This window comes from Coregonus lavaretus (assembly GCF_964263955.1).
Source record: "Coregonus lavaretus genome assembly, chromosome: 31".
Classification (NCBI taxonomy): Eukaryota; Metazoa; Chordata; class Actinopteri; order Salmoniformes; family Salmonidae; genus Coregonus; species Coregonus lavaretus.
In genome coordinates, this window is record NC_140018.1 from 37,113,870 (window position 1) to 37,131,070 (window position 17,201).

The 17,201-nt window shown below is 41.7% G+C and overlaps 1 protein-coding gene across 1 annotated transcript in view; it reads right to left on the minus strand.

Moving 5' to 3' along the window:
• The window catches only part of LOC311106552 (protein eva-1 homolog C-like), a 208,412-nt gene that overhangs the window by 143,146 nt on the left and 48,065 nt on the right, over nt 1-17,201 (minus strand). Inside the window, exon 2 of the mRNA XM_084148932.1 lies at nt 6,203-6,426. Coding sequence (XP_084005058.1) covers nt 6,203-6,426 — 224 coding nt within the window. The remainder of the gene's footprint in view (nt 1-6,202; nt 6,427-17,201) is intronic.

Here is a 17,201-nt window from a genome sequence, read left to right on the forward strand (position 1 = left end):
CCTAGGCACTTACTGTATGTAGATCAAACAAGTTGATAGGTGTAAGCAATAGGGTGAATGCAGTTTGAAGTAAATCTCAACTCTGTTAAAAGTACACTCAAGAAACACTAATGTGTTACCAAATATAGAGTGCCTTCATGATTAAATAAAATAAAAATTCTCACCCATATACTACACACAACACCCCATAATGACGAAGTGAAAACACATTTTTAGAAATGTTTGCAAATTTATTGAAAATGAAATACAGAAACATATAATTTACATAAGTATTCACACCCCAGAGTCAATAAATGTTAGATTGACCTTTGGCAGTGATTACAGATGTAAGTCTTTCTGGGTAAGTCACTAAGAGCTTTGCCCACCCAGATTGTACAATATTTGCACATTATTATTTAAAAATGTCTTCAAGCTCTGTCAAGTTGGTTGTTGATCATTGCTAGACAGCCATTTTCAAGTCTTGCCATAGATCTTCAAGCCAATTTAAGTCAAAACTGTAACTAGGCCACTCAGAAACATTCAATGTCGTCTCGGTAAGCAACTCCATGTATATTTGGCCTTGTGTTTTAGGTTATTGTCCTACTGAAAGGTGAATTCATCTCCCAGTGTCTGATGGAAAGCAGACTGAACCAGGTTTTCCTCTAGGATTTTGCCTGTGCTTAGCTCCAATCCTCTTATTTTTTATCCTTTAAAACTCCCCAGTCCTTAACAATTACACACATACCCATAAGATGATGCAGCTACCACTAAGCTTGAAAATATGAAGAGTGGTACTCAGTAATGTGTTGCATTGGATTTTCCCCAAACATAACACTTTGTATTCAGGACAAAAAGTTAATTGCTTTGCCAAATGTTTTGCAGTGTTACTTTAGTGCCTTGTTGCACACATGATGCATGTTTTGGAATATTTTTATTCTGTACATGCTTCCTTCTTTTCATTCTGTCAATTAGGTTAGTATTGTGGAGTAACTATAATGTTGTTGATCCATCCTCAGTTTTCTCTGTAACTGTTTTAAAGTCACCATTGGCCTCATGGTGAAATCCCTGAGTGGTTTCCTTCCTCTCCGGCAACTGAGTTTGGAAGGATGCCTGTATATTTGTAGTGACTGGTTATATTGATACACCATCCAAAGTGTAATTAATAACTTCACCATGCTCAAAGGGATATTCAATGTCAGCTTTTTTCTATTTTGACGAGGCATTGGAAAACTTCCCTGGTCTTTGTGGTTGAATCTGTGTTTGAAATTCACTGCTCGACTGAGGAAACTGAGATGATGTAGCCATTCAAAAATCATGTTAAACACTATTATTGCACACAGAGTGAGTCCATGCAACTTATTATGTGACTTGTTAAGCACATTCTTACCCCTGAAATTATTTAGCCTTGCCATGACAAAGGGGATGAATACTTATTGACTCAAGACATTTCAGCTTTTGATTTTATAATTAATTTGTAAAAATGTCTAAAAACATAATTCCACTTTGACATTTACATTACATTTACATCATTTAGCAGACAGTCTTATCCAGAGCGACTTACAAATTGTGCATTCAACTTATGATAGCCAGTGGGACAACCACTTTTTTTATATTTTTTTTATAGAGGGGTGGAGGAAGGATGGGGGGGGGGGGGAAACAATTAATTATTATAGGGTATTATTGGGTATTGTGTGTAGGCCAGTGCCACAAAATCTCAATTTAATATATTTTAAATTCAGGCTGTAACACAACAAAATGTGGACAAAGTCAAGGAGTTTGAATACTTTCTGAAGACACTGTAACAATGTGCATTTCATAAATATTATAAAGTATATACATAAAAACGTATTAAACATGTGTGTAAAACCACAATGAGGACATCGACCTACCAACTAAGCTTTCGTAAATCATTGGGTACAGTGCAGGATAGAAATGTCATAGAGTAGGCTGAAGTGTTTAACAACACGACATTAGTTCATGTTTACATTTACATAACATGCATGGACATTTCATTATTAAGACCTTTTGTAGGGCCCTATAAAATCCATGTTGCAGAGAACGCGGACGGAATCACGGAACCCAGATTTTAAAAAGGAATTCAACAATATTCAAACATTTATTGAACTTAGTAGGAAATCAACTAAATGTATTGAACTTATTAGAAAATGCATTCATTTGCCCAACATTATCATAAGACATGAACAACATGCATCAGTGATTCGTATTTTCCTTAAACTTTCTGAAGAGGCAACGGCACAGGAATGCCCCTGTCTGTGTTTGAGCGTTCGTCTACCACTTTGTGTAGCGATGATGCTAATGTAATGACAACTAGGTTTGGGCAGTATACCGTATATACTGGGGTATTTGGAAATAGGCACAGGATGGTTTTTCAATCCCGTTGAAACTATTATTTTAAGTTTTTCAATACATTTTAATATTTGAAGCTACTTTTTAAGTAAATACCTGCAGGCAACTTGTGCAATACAATAGGAGATAAAGCTGATCGCATTCTTCATTTCACTTGTCACATTATTTTACATTATGAAGCTTACCATAGTTCCCCAGAACAGTTGAGCCAGTCACGTGTTTGTTTGTAAATAGCACAACGGGCGAAAGCGGGAGCAGGTGAGTCCAGCTGTGTAATGACAGGGGTCACGTTTTATATTGAAAGGCAACAGTGTTTTTTTGCTTCAATAGAGTGATCGGGGACGTGCAACTATAGTTTTCCTTCACAGAAAACACATTAGTGCAACACCTTCGGCAGAAAATAAAGTTAATCTTACATTTTACCGGAGAAAAGTAGGCTGGCTACATCTAGAAACGTACCTGGGAAAAGTTGCTACACATCACTCAGAGCGCTGTCTGCTGATAGAATGGCCGTTAGTGAATGCTCATCCGAGTGGAGAAGTGCAACTGAAGCACAAAATGTGTCTGATGCCGAGCAGAAATGACAATAAGAAGCATTTTAGATCTGCTTTTACAAAACACAGCAAGTTATTTCTTATGCCTTTAATCCTTTTTTCCTGTGTGAAAAACACAGAATTCTGCATTAAAGAAACCCCTAAGTTTAACTTGTTAGTTATCTAAGTAAGTGGCTGAATTAATAAGGTGATGAGGCATCATATTGTGTTCGCTTTCTGCCGTGTTTGAGAAGTCAAAGCCCTTTGGATGCGTTATCTGTAGGATATCTTTGATTTCCTTGTGAACAGAGCAGCAAGGCCCTAGCGACTCCAGACTCCACACAGACACACCATGTACACATGCTGCTCCAGAGCCAGTACTGTTCTTCCTTCAGACAACTTTTTTCATTTTCCCAAGGTCTATCGTTCACATTTGCTTGTAAATATCCAAACATGACATTCGGTAGCTCCTACCTATATATGTAGAACTTTATGAGCTGGATTGCCTGTCTTTACAATACTTTTATTTTCGTTTGTGCTCGTTGGCATATTTACCTCCACGGAAACTCGCTATTAATTGTGCTAATTATGTTAGCATTCTGGTAATAGATGCCCAATGGGCTTTTTTTGTTCTTTTTTTGACACCCCCTTGTGTACTAAACCGGTAATACCGTAAATCCCGGGATGAGAGAAGGACAGAATGACGATATGAAAATCTGGATATCGCCCAACCCTAATGACAACTGTCTTCTGGTAGATGGAAAGGCTTTCCCAAAAACCTTTTTAATGAAATGCTTACTACAAATTAGCCTATGCCTACCTGCAGTTGTGATGCGTCTACCTCTCTCAAAGAGTGCGATGTGTGAAGTCTGGCTCAATCCTAGGCCCCACACTCTTCTCAATTTCCATCAACAACATAGCTCAGGCAGTAGGAAGCTCTCTGATCCATTTATATGCAGATGATACTGTCTTATACTCAGCTGGTCCCTCCCCGGATTGATGGTACACTGTCCTTCTCTCAGCACATTTCCAAGCTGCAGGCTAAGGTTAAATCTAGACTTGGTTTCCTCTATCGTAATTCCTCCTCTTTCACCCAAGCTGCCAAACTAACCCTGATTCATATGACCATCCTACCCATGCTAGATTATGGAGACGTAATTTATAGATCGACAGGTAAAGGTGCTCTCGAGCGGCTAGATTGTCTTTACCATTCGGCCATCAGATTTGCCACCAATGCTCCATATTGGACACATCACTTCACTCTATACTCCTCTGTAAACTGGCCATCTCTGTATACCCGGCGCAAGACCCACTGGTTAATGCTTATTTATAAAACTCTCTTAGTCCTCAGTCCTCCCTATCTGAGAAATCTACTGCAACCCTCATCCTCCACATACAACACTGTTCTGCCAGTCCCATTCTGTTAAAGGTCACCAAAGTACACACATCCCTGGGTGGCTCCTCTTTTCAGTTTGCTGCAGCTAGCGACTGCAAAAAACACTCAAACTGGACAGTTTTATCTCCATCTCTACATTCAAAGACTCAATCATGGACACTCTTACCGACACTTGTGGCTGCTTCATTTGATGTATTGTTGTTTCTACCTTTTTGCCCTCCGTGCTGTTGTCGGTGCCCAATAATGTTTGTACCATGTTTGTGCTGCTACCATGTTGTGCTGCTGCAATCTTGTGTTGCTCCTGCGTTATTGTCATGTTGTGTTGCTACCATGCTGTGTTGTCATGTGTTGCTGCCATGTTGTGTTGTTGTCTTAGGTCTCTCTTTCTGTAGTGTCTCTCTTGTCAGCATGTGTGTTGTGTCATACATTATTTTATAGATTTTTTATCCAAGCCCCCGTGCCCACAGGAGGCCTTTTGCCTCTTGGTAGGCTGTCATTGTAAATAATAATTTGTTCTTAATTGATTTGCCTAGTTAAATATAGCTGAAATAAAACCAATAAAAAATGTGGGGCAGTTGGGGCAGAGTCTCACCAATATCCAGGATATTTGCATGCAATTCTGTTACTTCATGTCACAACAATATACAGTATCATATCAGTTAGCAAACAATTTAATTTAATTTAAAACAATTGCTTGATCTAATAAAGCATAAATCCTTTTTTTTGTAAGATTAAAGTTCTGGCCTAGAAATCCAACAAAGAACTGTTACTAATTTTAAGCCCAAAAGCAAATTATGTCCTATGGTTAACAAGTCCTCGAATCATACCTATTGTAGGTTAGTCGAACAAGAAGTAATCTCTGTATATATGAGAAAAACAACACATATTCAGAATAACCTCACCAGGACAGAAGAACAGGCACTCAATGAACTTATCAAACCTGCAGACAAGGGGGGTACTGTGATCATTTTAGACTATGAAAAATACAATGAGGAGATTCAGAGAAAACTCAGTAATGAATGTTTCTATGGAAAACTGAGTGTTGATCCCACACAGGTGTTCCAAATAGATATTAACTCAAATCTAGAGCAAGCCCTATTAAACAACCTTATCTCAAAACCTGAATATGAATACATTTTTCTGCCCATGTGTCATACGTCCATGCCTGTATATTTTGCCTAAATTACACAAACCTAAAATACGAGAAGGCAATTATCCAGGCAGACCAGTAGTCACAGGAATAAGCTCAACGCTAGAGCCATTGTCAAACTTTGTAGACTCCTTTATCAAATCTTATGTGCAAGCATTGCCATCATATGTCAAATACTTTATATAAACGAGATCTCACCAATAACGGGATTAATAGAATTCTGGTCACATTAGATGTTGCGAGTCTGTACACCAGCATTCCCCACATGGTGGGGCTGGAAACCCTAGCTCACTACCTAATAGGTATGGGAGAAGAGCTGTCAGACTTTATGACATTACTCACTAGAGCCATTAAAAAGAGGACTTCCAAGAAGCCAGTTTTTCAGGCTGTGCTGTATACTGTATGCCACTCCACAGAGGACTATCTAGAAAAAGCAGCAGAAATGCGCAATAGGTTTCTAACAAGAGGCTACCATCCACAATGTGTGGATGAAGCTCTTAAAGGGGAATTTTACCTCGTTTTTTGTCTTGCTCCTCAAGAACTGCTGGCGGCCATGCCAGGAGCCAAACGTGAGTTGGCTTGTGGTTGTGGTTTGACGTGGGTGTTTCTTGGGTGTGTTCTTTGCACATTTTGCTACAAGGCTTTGGGAAAATCACCCTGGACGAATGTCGATACCAGAAGATGACCATTATTTCATGACCTTCGTTACTGTACTAGAGGTACTAGAGAAGCATAAAAGTCCATAGGGTAAGTGTGTATGGAGGGAAGGGCAGTTACCTGTAGTGCTGTGGACATGTAACAATGCAAGTCATCCTCCAGTGGGTGTGTATCTAAAAGGGTGTGTCTGTGGTAGGACGGGCACTGCTGGGGGTGGAAGGGGCCTCTCCTGCCGTAGAAAGCCGATTGGACGGTGATGGTGGTGTGGGGCAGGCAGCGGACCGACAGGAAATCGCCGTCGCACGCCTGCTCAGTGTAGTTCCTCAACACTTTGGATAGGTAACCTAGGAGATTAGAAAAACACCATGGTTACCAACGGTTACCACGAAAGCAGCAGCCCACGTAAAACTATCTACAGTACATCAACCCAGTGTTTCCCCTAGAAAAATAATTCTGCTGCGGTGGCAGAGTTACCGGGGGTGGTGGGGTCTTCCTGTGGCATACATCTATATATAAAAAATATAAACTTAACATGCAACAATTTCTAAGATTTTACTGAGTTAAAGTTCATATAAGGAAATCAGTCAATTGAAATACATTCATTAGGCCCTAATCTATGATTTCAAATGACAGGGAATATAGATATGCATCTGTTGGTCACAGATACCTTAGAAAAATTGGTAGGGGCGTGGATCAGAAAACCAGTCAGTATCTAGTGTGACCACTATTTGCCTCATGCAGCGCGACACGTCTCGTTCGCATAGAGTTGATCAGGCTGTTGATTGTGGCCTGTGGAATGTTGTTCCACTCCTCTTCAATGGCTGTGCGAAGTTTCTGGATACACGTCGAATCAGAGCATCCCAAATGGGTGACATGTCTGTTGAGTTTGCAGGTCATGGAAGAACTGGGACATTTTCAGCTTCCAGGAATTGTGTACAGATCCTTGTGACATGGGGCCGTGCATTATCATGCTGAAACAAGAGGTGATGGCGGTGGATAAATGGCACGACAATGGGCCTCAGGATCTCATCACGGTATCTCTGTGTATTCAAATTGCCATCGATAAAATGCAATTGTGTTCGTTGTCCATAGCTTATGCCTGCCCATACCATAACTCCACCGCCACCATGGGACACTCTGTTCACAACGTTGACATCAGGAAACCGCTCGCCCACAAGACGCTGTATGCCATCTGCCTGGTACAGTTGAAACCGGGATTCATGCGTGAAGAGCCCACTTCTCCAGCGTGCCAGTGGCCATCGAAGGTGAGCATTTGCGTGCTGAAGTTGGTTACGATGCAGAACTGCAGTCAGGTCAAGGACCTGTTGTGGTCCTCTGTAGCTCAATTGGTAGAGCATGGCGCTTGTAACGCCAGGGTAGTGGGTTCGATCCCTGGGACCACCCATACGTAAAAATGTATGCACACATGACTGTAAGTCGCTTTGGATAAAAGTGTCTGATAAATGGCATGTTATTATTATTATTATTATTATTAGGACAACAAGCAAGCAGATGCGCTTCCCTGAGACGGTTTCTGACAATTTGTGCAGAAATCCTTCGGTTGTGCAAACCCACAGTTGTTTCATCAGCTGTCCGGGTGGCTGGTCTCAGACAATCCCGCACGTGAAGAAGCTGGATGTGGAAGTCCTGGTCTGCATTGGTTACACGTGGTCTGCGGTTGTGAGGCCGGTTGGACGTCCTGCCAAATTCTCTAAAATGACGTTGGAGGCGGCTTATGCTACAGAAATTAACTTAAAATTCTCTGGCAACCACTCTGGAGGACATTCCTGCAGTCAGCATGCCAACTGCACGCTCCCTCAAAACTTGAGACATCTGTGTCATTGTGTTGTATGACAAAACTGTACATTTTAGAGTGGACTTGTATTGTACTCAGCACAAGGTGCACCCGTGTAATGATCATGCTGTTTAATCAGCTTCTTGATATGCTACACCTGTGGACTTTCTTGGCAAAGGAGAAATGCTACACCAACAGGGATGTAAACACATTTCCTCACAAAATTTGAGAGAAAAAAGATTGTGTTTATGGAAAATGTCTGGAATATTTTATTTCAGCTCATGAAACATGGGACAAACACTTTACATGTGTTTATATTTTTGTTCAGTGTACATTATATAACATACACTGAGTGTACAAAACATTAGGAACACCTTCCTAATATTGAGTTGCACCACCTTTTGCCCTCAGAACAGCCTCAATTCGTCAGGGCATGGACTCTACAAGCTGTCGAAAGCGTTCTACAGGGATGCTGGCCCACGTTGACTCCAATGCTTCCCACAGTTGTGTCAAGTTGTCTGGATGTCCTTGGGTGGTGGACCATTCTTGATACACATGGGAAACTGTTGAAAAACCCAGCAGCGTTGCAGTTCTTGACACATTCAAACCAGTGCACCTGGCACCTACTACCATACCCCGTTCAAAGGCACTTAAGCTAGAGTTTAAGCTAGAGCATCGGTTTAAGCTAGAGATATCCGTTTTTTGCATGGGCTGCGTCTCAATCCACCGCATCCACCTATGTCGGCCTTCCGTATCTGCGGTGGAAGGTGGCCGAGATCCAGCAGTTTGTCAGACCATGACACATCCTGAAAATCGGTCTTCTCACAAAAACGTCTGTAGCGTCAGAACGGTTCGGCCTAGAAAACTCTCACGAACACGATGGTGTTCTCCGTTTTGCTCTACATCCCCCACAAGTGTGATGGGACTCGTCTGAAAGTAACCCATAAAAACAAATGGAAGTATGGAGGTAGTTTTGTAACAACAAAAATAAGGTGTTAAATATGTGTCCAAAAAAGCACAAATATTTCCAGAGCTTTCTTATATCTCCTAGATATAGGACAGACACTTGAAAACCTTATTCCTTATGATTAGTTTTTTGACTGGCTTTTTTGCCATTTATGAATGAATGTGTTACTCAATGCGTTTCTACGGGCTATAGTAGTAATGGACAAAATGTCCAGTATTTTCCGAGATGCTAATCACTTTTCCAGGCGTTGTGAGATCTGATCATGTGCAGCGTGACTGCATTAAATACAATCTGGGATGCGCCCAAAGTTGAAAATCATACTACAAACAAATAATACTCGATGAATAGGAGATAATTCACTACAAACAAAGATTATCTGAATAGGAAACACTTCACTCCTCCACCACCTTTGTGCAAAGAAAGACACAGACAGCCAAGTCGTATTCCCCAGGAAGTTCAAATGGACAAAGCCATGGGTGTGTTGCACCCTGAAATACTTCTATTAAGAACTTTGTGGCACGCTGCAGCAGTTCTATCTCAGTCAATTGGCATACAAGAGTAACAGAAAACATCCTGGAGAATAGGGCAATCAGCATTGCCAATCTGACAATCACACACCCAAGTACACACACACACTCTACCAAGCTTTGCTTTGTCTCGCCTGGGTTGGACCGCCTAGGAAGAAACACTCTCCTCCTTCCTTTAATGTAATCCCTCATTTCATTGTGATGATGTCATATGTAGTCCCGTGTAGCTCAGTTGGTAGAGCATGGCGTTTGCAACGCCAGGGTTGTGGGTTCGTTTCCCATGGGGGACCTGTATGAAAAAAAATGTATGCACTCACTAACTGTAAGTCGCTCTGGATAAGAACGTCTGCTAAATGAGTTTTAGAACACCTACTCATTCAAGAGTTTTTCTTTATTTTTACAATTTTCTACATTGTAGAATAATAGTGAAGACATAAACTATGAAATAACACATATGGAATCATGTAGTAACCAAAAAAGTGTTAAACAAAATAAAATATATGTTATATTTGAGATTCTTCAAATAGCCACCCTTTGCCTTGATGACAGCTTTGCACACTCTTCGCTAATGAAAGTTTACAACGTAGGTGCACACAGGTCGAGAGAAACATTTGAGGTGAAAGACAGTGACACATTCAATACTGCCTTGCACACTCTTGCCTGCATCTAGCTGATCTAGGGTGTAATCATTAGTCCAACAGTTGTAAACAAAAGTTTGTATTGGTCAAATTCAGGTATGTTTATCCCCGTCTCGTTCCGTTTGCTTCTGTTTAAAAAACATTTTTCAACAGAATCGACGGAATGAATATACATCTGATCACGTGTAAACACGGTTCACTTTTATAGCAGCCACGTTGTATTCCTTTTCACATCTACGCACTCTCCTCTCACCTTTTCCCTCCGCTTGTGGACTTCAGTGCACAACACATCAGCTGTTTGTGACCTTTCCAAGCCTTAACCATATCAAAACCGCTACACACAGCCTACATTGTTGTCACCATAGCTAAAGTAATGTCATAGTCAACATAGTTAATAGAACTAACGCGTTACAGCCTCTTTAATGCTAAAGCTAATTCCGGTGTTAACCAGCATTTTCTGGCATTTCCATTGACATATTCCTGTCATTGTGAGCCACCAGCCTGTCAGTCAGTCAGTTAGTCTGTCAGTCAGGAGAACTGAACCCCATCACAAAGCACCGGCACCATTAACATTCCTGCCTACGAGAAAGAGTGTGCAGATAAAGGAGCGAGCACTGCTTTCTTTCTTTCTTTCTTTCTTTCACCTCTGTCAGACAGTGTCTTTTTTCCCGAACCATTCAACCAAATGATTGACAGCTGGCAGAGGACCATTCAGGACAAAAGTCCTCAAGATAAACAAATGTTGTGTCCCAAATGGCACCCTATTCCCTTTATAGTGCACTACTTTTGACCAGGGCTGATAGGGCTCTGGTCAAAAGTAGTGCACTATATAGGGAATAGGGTGCCATTTGAGACTGAGACAGACTTCGTCCTATGGGAGAGGGGAAGTGCTTTCACTAGTGACTTTCTCAATACAGGCCCGGTGCAATAATGTTTGAAACCCATGTTCCACTTTACTTGAACCCCATCGACCATAAGGACTTACCAATGTCATACCAATGACATAACAGATACATTTACAGTCATGGCTGTTCATGTCAGCTTATTACAAATTACTTTAAAACAAAGTGTTACCGAAACGCAAAACACGCTACATGGAATTTATCCAAAACAAGGAGACTTGTTAGTATAACTTTAAAGCCGTAAGCAATCTCTTGGTTCAAAACTAAAAGTATCAGCTTAGAAAATTGCCACTTTGATTCAGCTAGCTGAACATGCTAGGTTCAAATGTGTTGTGACTTACTTTAATGTATGACTGTTATTTATCGAATCACCTAACTATGTTTAATTGTCACTCGATTAAATTAATCATGTAACAATTAACTCATTAGGTATTTGGGGCACCACGGAAGAAGTTGTTTAACGAGTTACCATCTCCCGAAATTAAACTCTTAGAAGATATATGTTATATATATCGATAACGGTCATTTATTAAATAATTACCTCTTATCAGTCTCATTCTGAATGTCGCATAATCTTTGAATTTGCAAGAACCCTAACCTTATTGATGAATCAGCAATACACAAATTGGCTTAATTATTGATTTCTAACTAACTAAATAATAACACAATACAAACAAACACAAACACACACACACACACACACACACACACAGGTTATTGATTACTAACATAATACAATGAAAACAGGTCCCTAGTGGACTGGACTAACATTAGCATGAATGCTTGGGTAGTAGAGGAGTCAGAATGGAAGGGAGAGAGAGATTCAAACTATCGTGGTTACTTTGGAGAATGCTCACAGTAATCATAATACTTATGCACCCTAATAACGCTAATTCGGATTAGTAATGCAACATGTATTTACGTGTTGCTGTCCTCGATAGTTGAGTTGATGATGTAGGACTCTGGTTTGCCCACCAAAGATCTCAATGTTTCTGGTCGTAGTGGTGGTTAGAATGGATACTTCAGATGTACCAGCGGTTGTCTGAGAGGGATTGTCCTCTATCTTGTGTCTTTAGTGAAAGTTCTCTAGACGACTATACATGCCAGCTGCAGACTGAAATTATAAGGTCTAGTGCATTGTCTTCTTCTTCACCTCGTGTAGAGGTTAAGAGTTTCAGAGTTTCTCCATTTCAAACGTGTGGACTAACGTCTCACGTTTTCTGGACTTTCTAGTCTAACCATTTTGTAACGTGTAGCTTCAGCTTCACGCTTCTTGGTCTTGTAGCGTGTCAACCATTTTAAGCCATGGGGCATACTGGTCTGGTGGAAATTCAACCATATGCAACGTTTGGCTCACGCTTCACGTCTGCTGGTCTAAAGGTTGATTTGTTTTTCAAGGCTTTTTATGCACTCGGGGTAAAAGGGGCGTTCTATCATGTTTACACGATCTCTGATGTCACTCGGGGCGTGGATAGTCACTGTGCATAGTTTAAATGAACAACTATTATCTCATTAGAAGACTAAAATCACATTCCTATCTTCACCAAAAACTATCATACTTAATCATATATTTTATACAACATTTAGATGTAAACTTGATAGATAGAATACAGTGGGGGAAAAAAAAAGTATTTAGTCAGCCACCAATTGTGCAAGTTCTCCCACTTAAAAAGATGAGAGAGGCCTGTAATTTTCATCATAGGTACACGTCAACTATGACAGACAAATTGAGGAAAAAAAATCCAGAAAATCACATTGTAGGATTTTTAATGAATTTATTTGCAAATTATGGTGGAAAATAAGTATTTGGTCACCTACAAACAAGCAAGATTTCTGGCTCTCACAGACCTGTAACTTCTTCTTTAAGAGGCTCCTCTGTCCTCCACTCGTTACCTGTATTAATGGCACCTGTTTGAACTTGTTATCATTATAAAAGACACCTGTCCACAACCTCAAACAGTCACACTCCAAACTCCACTATGGCCAAGACCAAAGAGCTGTCAAAGGACACCAGAAACAAAATTGTAGACCTGCACCAGGCTGGGAAGACTGAATCTGCAATAGGTAAGCAGCTTGGTTTGAAGAAATCAACTGTGGGAGCAATTATTAGGAAATGGAAGACATACAAGACCACTGATAATCTCCCTCGATCTGGGGCTCCACGCAAGATCTCAACCCGTGGGGTCAAAATGATCACAAGAACGGTGAGCAAAAATCCCAGAACCACACGGGGGGACCTAGTGAATGACCTGCAGAGAGCTGGGACCAAAGTAACAAAGCCTACCATCAGTAACACACTACGCCGCCAGGGACTCAAATCCTGCAGTGCCAGACGTGTCCCCCTGCTTAAGCCAGTACATGTCCAGGCCCGTCTGAAGTTTGCTAGAGTGCATTTGGATGATCCAGAAGAGGATTGAGAGAATGTCATATGGTCAGATGAAACCAAAATAGAACTTTTTGGTAAAAACTCAACTCGTCGTGTTTGGAGGACAAAGAATCCTGAGTTGTATCCAAAGAACACCATACCTACTGTGGAGCATGGGGGTGGAAACATCATGCTTTGGGGCAGTTTTTCGGCAAAGGGACCAGGACGACTGATCCGTGTAAAGGAAATAATGAATGGGGCCATGTATCGTGAGATTTTGAGTGAAAACCTCCTTCCATCAGCAAGGGCATTGAAGATGAAACGTGGCTGGGTCTTTCAGCATGACAATGATCCCAAACACAGCGCCCGGGCAACGAAGGAGTGGCTTCGTAAGAAGCATTTCAAGGTCCTGGAGTGGCCTAGCCAGTCTCCAGATCTCAACCCCATAGAAAATCTTTGGAGGGAGTTGAAAGTCTGTGTTGCCCAGCGACAGCCCCAAAACAGCACTGCTCTAGAGGAGATCTGCATGGAGGAATGGGCCAAAATACCAGCAACAGTGTGCGAAAACCTTGTGAAGACTTACAGAAAACGTTTGACCTGTGTCATTGCCAACAAAGGGTATATAACAAAGTATTGAGAAACTTTTGTTATTGACCAAATACTTATTTTCCACCATAATTTGCAAATAAATTCATTAAAAATCCTACAATGTGATTTTCTGGATTTTTTTCTCATTTTGTCTGTCATAGTTGACGTGTTCCTATGATGAAAATTACAGGCCTCTCTCATCTTTTTAAGTGGGAGAACTTGCACAATTGGTGGCTGACTAAATACTTTTTTTTTGTATGTACACTTTCTGAGTTACAGTTATTACTTGATACCATCCTTAATGATATCACAAAATAATAAACAATATACAATATGACATGATTATTCTTTAGCTCCCCACTGACCATTTCCCACATTCTTTTTAGTAGGAATATTGTTTCATTATCCACTTTTGGATGTTGGAGTCTTGGCGGGAAGACTTCCTTTGTCTCACAGAGAAATTATTTCTTCCCATACTAGAGACCAAAAGGAGTCCTTTTCTGCAAACTATTTATGACCGGCTGTTAAGTCATAAAACTGGCCCCCAGGAAAGGGGGTGTTCAAACCTTTGCCTAGCAGGAATGTTTGATCCTCAACCCATGAAGGCAAGTTATGACAAATGTTAAGTTTCCACTGTTGAGTGCTTTGCAAACATTACAGGTACATTAGAGGAAGTAGGAACTATCCCCATACACAGTGACACACACACACACAATCACCTTTTTACCATTACCATGGTTACCTCTTTAACAGTGCAGTTGTTCCAGACAACAGTGGTGCCCAGTGCAGCCTCTGATCTTTCACTCTTTTATTGATTGCCTTACCTGTGCACCTTTTCAAGTGCACTTGAAATTCAACCAAGAACATTTTACTTCAACGTTTTTAACTATTACAGCAGGCTACTTTAAAGGCATAGCCATAATCAAAGGCCAGATGTTTGCAGTCAGGTATAGCAGTGTTTGCCTTGACCGATTTCTTTGATCATAAAATGCCAAGCTAAGTTAGCTTGGTGTGAATAGCACTCAGTATTTCTTAGGCACACAGTAAGCTTCATGCGCGCGCACACACACACACACACACACACACACAGGCCAGCTGGCATAGCCCTGCCCGCTGCATTCCAGAGAGAGTGAGGGTGAACTTGGCATTCCCCCTGACAGGACCACACACACAAACAACAACACAACCAGCTCGGACGCATCCTTACTACTAGTATGCGTTTGTACTTGCCTATAACCAAAGGTAATGTGTCAAATCATAACAGCTCTGAAGTTCAGAAGCAATGTTATTCAATTCAAAATGTTGGCTAGATATTTCAACTGTATGGCAAGCGTGAATGTCTGACTGAAAACGTTTATGAGGCTGCTTTGAGCCACAGCTCGTTCTAGCCAAATGAACAATCTAATCACATCATCATTTTCGCGAGACAGCGTGGTGGTATCGAGAATCCTCACGACCAAGTGAAGAATATTGTAGTGTGCGACACCCAGTCTGTGCCAGATTGTTTAGTGTGCGCAAACTGGTAAGCAGATGACTTGAGATCAATTCTCAAGATATTTAAACATATGAACACACGCAAGAATGTAATACACAAGCAGGTACTAAGGGCATATGTATGGGGCATGACAACACAACCAGCCCTCAAAACAGCTGCTGCAGAGTTGAAGCTTCCACTCATACACCGTGTTATAACCCCCAAGTCATGTGATAAGAATCAGCCTGTCAGACAGTTTTATGGAATGTCCAGACCGCGGACGTAATTGGGCTTCCACCCCAATCATGTGATCTTCTGACGGAACCCGAGGACCTGAGGCCCGACGGTAATTAGTTCCTCGTTTGCGGTCATGTGATGGCCTCGTGGCCTGACCCCGGCGTTAGAGTGGGTCAGGTAGGAAAGAGATTAGGGACGGACTGCTGTGTTGTGTCAACATCGGTTCCTACCACCCGTCACACAGGGATTTCCTGATTAGATAAAGGCCTACTGCAGGTCAAAGAGATGTGGGATCCAGGCTTTCCACATGGTTCAGCCCAAATAGTAAATATGAGAGAGAGAGAGAGAGAGAGAGAGAGAGAGAGAGAGAGAGAGAGAGCGAAAGAGAGAACGAAAGAGGAAGAGAGAGGGGTATGTATTAAATGTTGAGTTAATATGTGTGTACTAATGTAATAAACTCAAATACGATCAACTATGTAAAAAAACAGCACAGCACAGCGCATAACCCCTGGCTCTGACCATAGTAAGCTGAGGTGTTGTGTGTCAGGTACCAACAGGAATGCATAGAGAGGTATGCTCTCAGGTACACTACATGAGCAAATGTATGTGGACAACTGCTCGTCGAACATCTCATTCCAAAATCATGGTCATTAATATGGAGTTTGTCCCCCCTTTGATTCTATAACAGCCCCCACTCTTCTGGGAAGGCTTTCCACTAGATGTTGGAACATTGTTGCGGGGACTTGCTTCCATTCAGCCACAAGAGCATTAGTGAGGTCAGGCACTGATGTTGGGCAATTAGGCCAGGCTCGCAGTCGGCGTTCCAATTCATTCCGAAAGGTGTTCGATGGGGTTGAAGTCAGGGCTCTATGCAGGCTAGTCAAGTTCTTCCACACCGATCGTGAAAAACCATTTCTGTATGGACCTCGCTTTCCCCAAACTGTTGCCACAAAGTTGGAAGCAAAGAATTGTCTAGAATGTCATTGTAAGCTGTAGCGTTAAGATTTCCCTTCACTGGAACTAAGTAGGCCTAGCCCAAACCATGAAAAACAGCCCCAGACTATTATTCCTCCTCCACCAAACTTTACAGTTGGCACTATGCATTGGGGCAGGTAGCGTTCTCCTGGCATCCGCCAAACCCAGATTCGTCCGTCGGACTGACATATGGTGAAGCGTGATTCATCACTCCAGAGAATGCGTTTCCACTGCTGCTCCAGAGGCCAATGGCGGCGAGCTTTACACCACTCCAGCCGACGCTTGGCATTGCGCATGGTGATCTTAGGCTTGTATGCGACTGCTCTGCCATGGAAACCCATTTCATGAAGCTCCCGGTGAACAGTTCTTGTGCTGACGTTACTTTGGAGCTCGATAGTGAGAGTTGCAACCGAGGACAGACGATTTTTAAACGCTACGCGCTTCAGCCCTCAACGGCCCTGTTCTCTGAGCTTGTGTGGCCTACCACTTGTGTGGCTGAGCCATTGTTGCTCCTAGATGTTTCCACTTCACAATAACAGCACTTACAGTTGACTGGGGCAGCTCTAGCAGGGCAGAAATTTGACAAACTGACTTGTTGGAAAGGTGGCATCCTATGACGGTGCCATGTTGAAAATCACTGAGCTTTTCAGT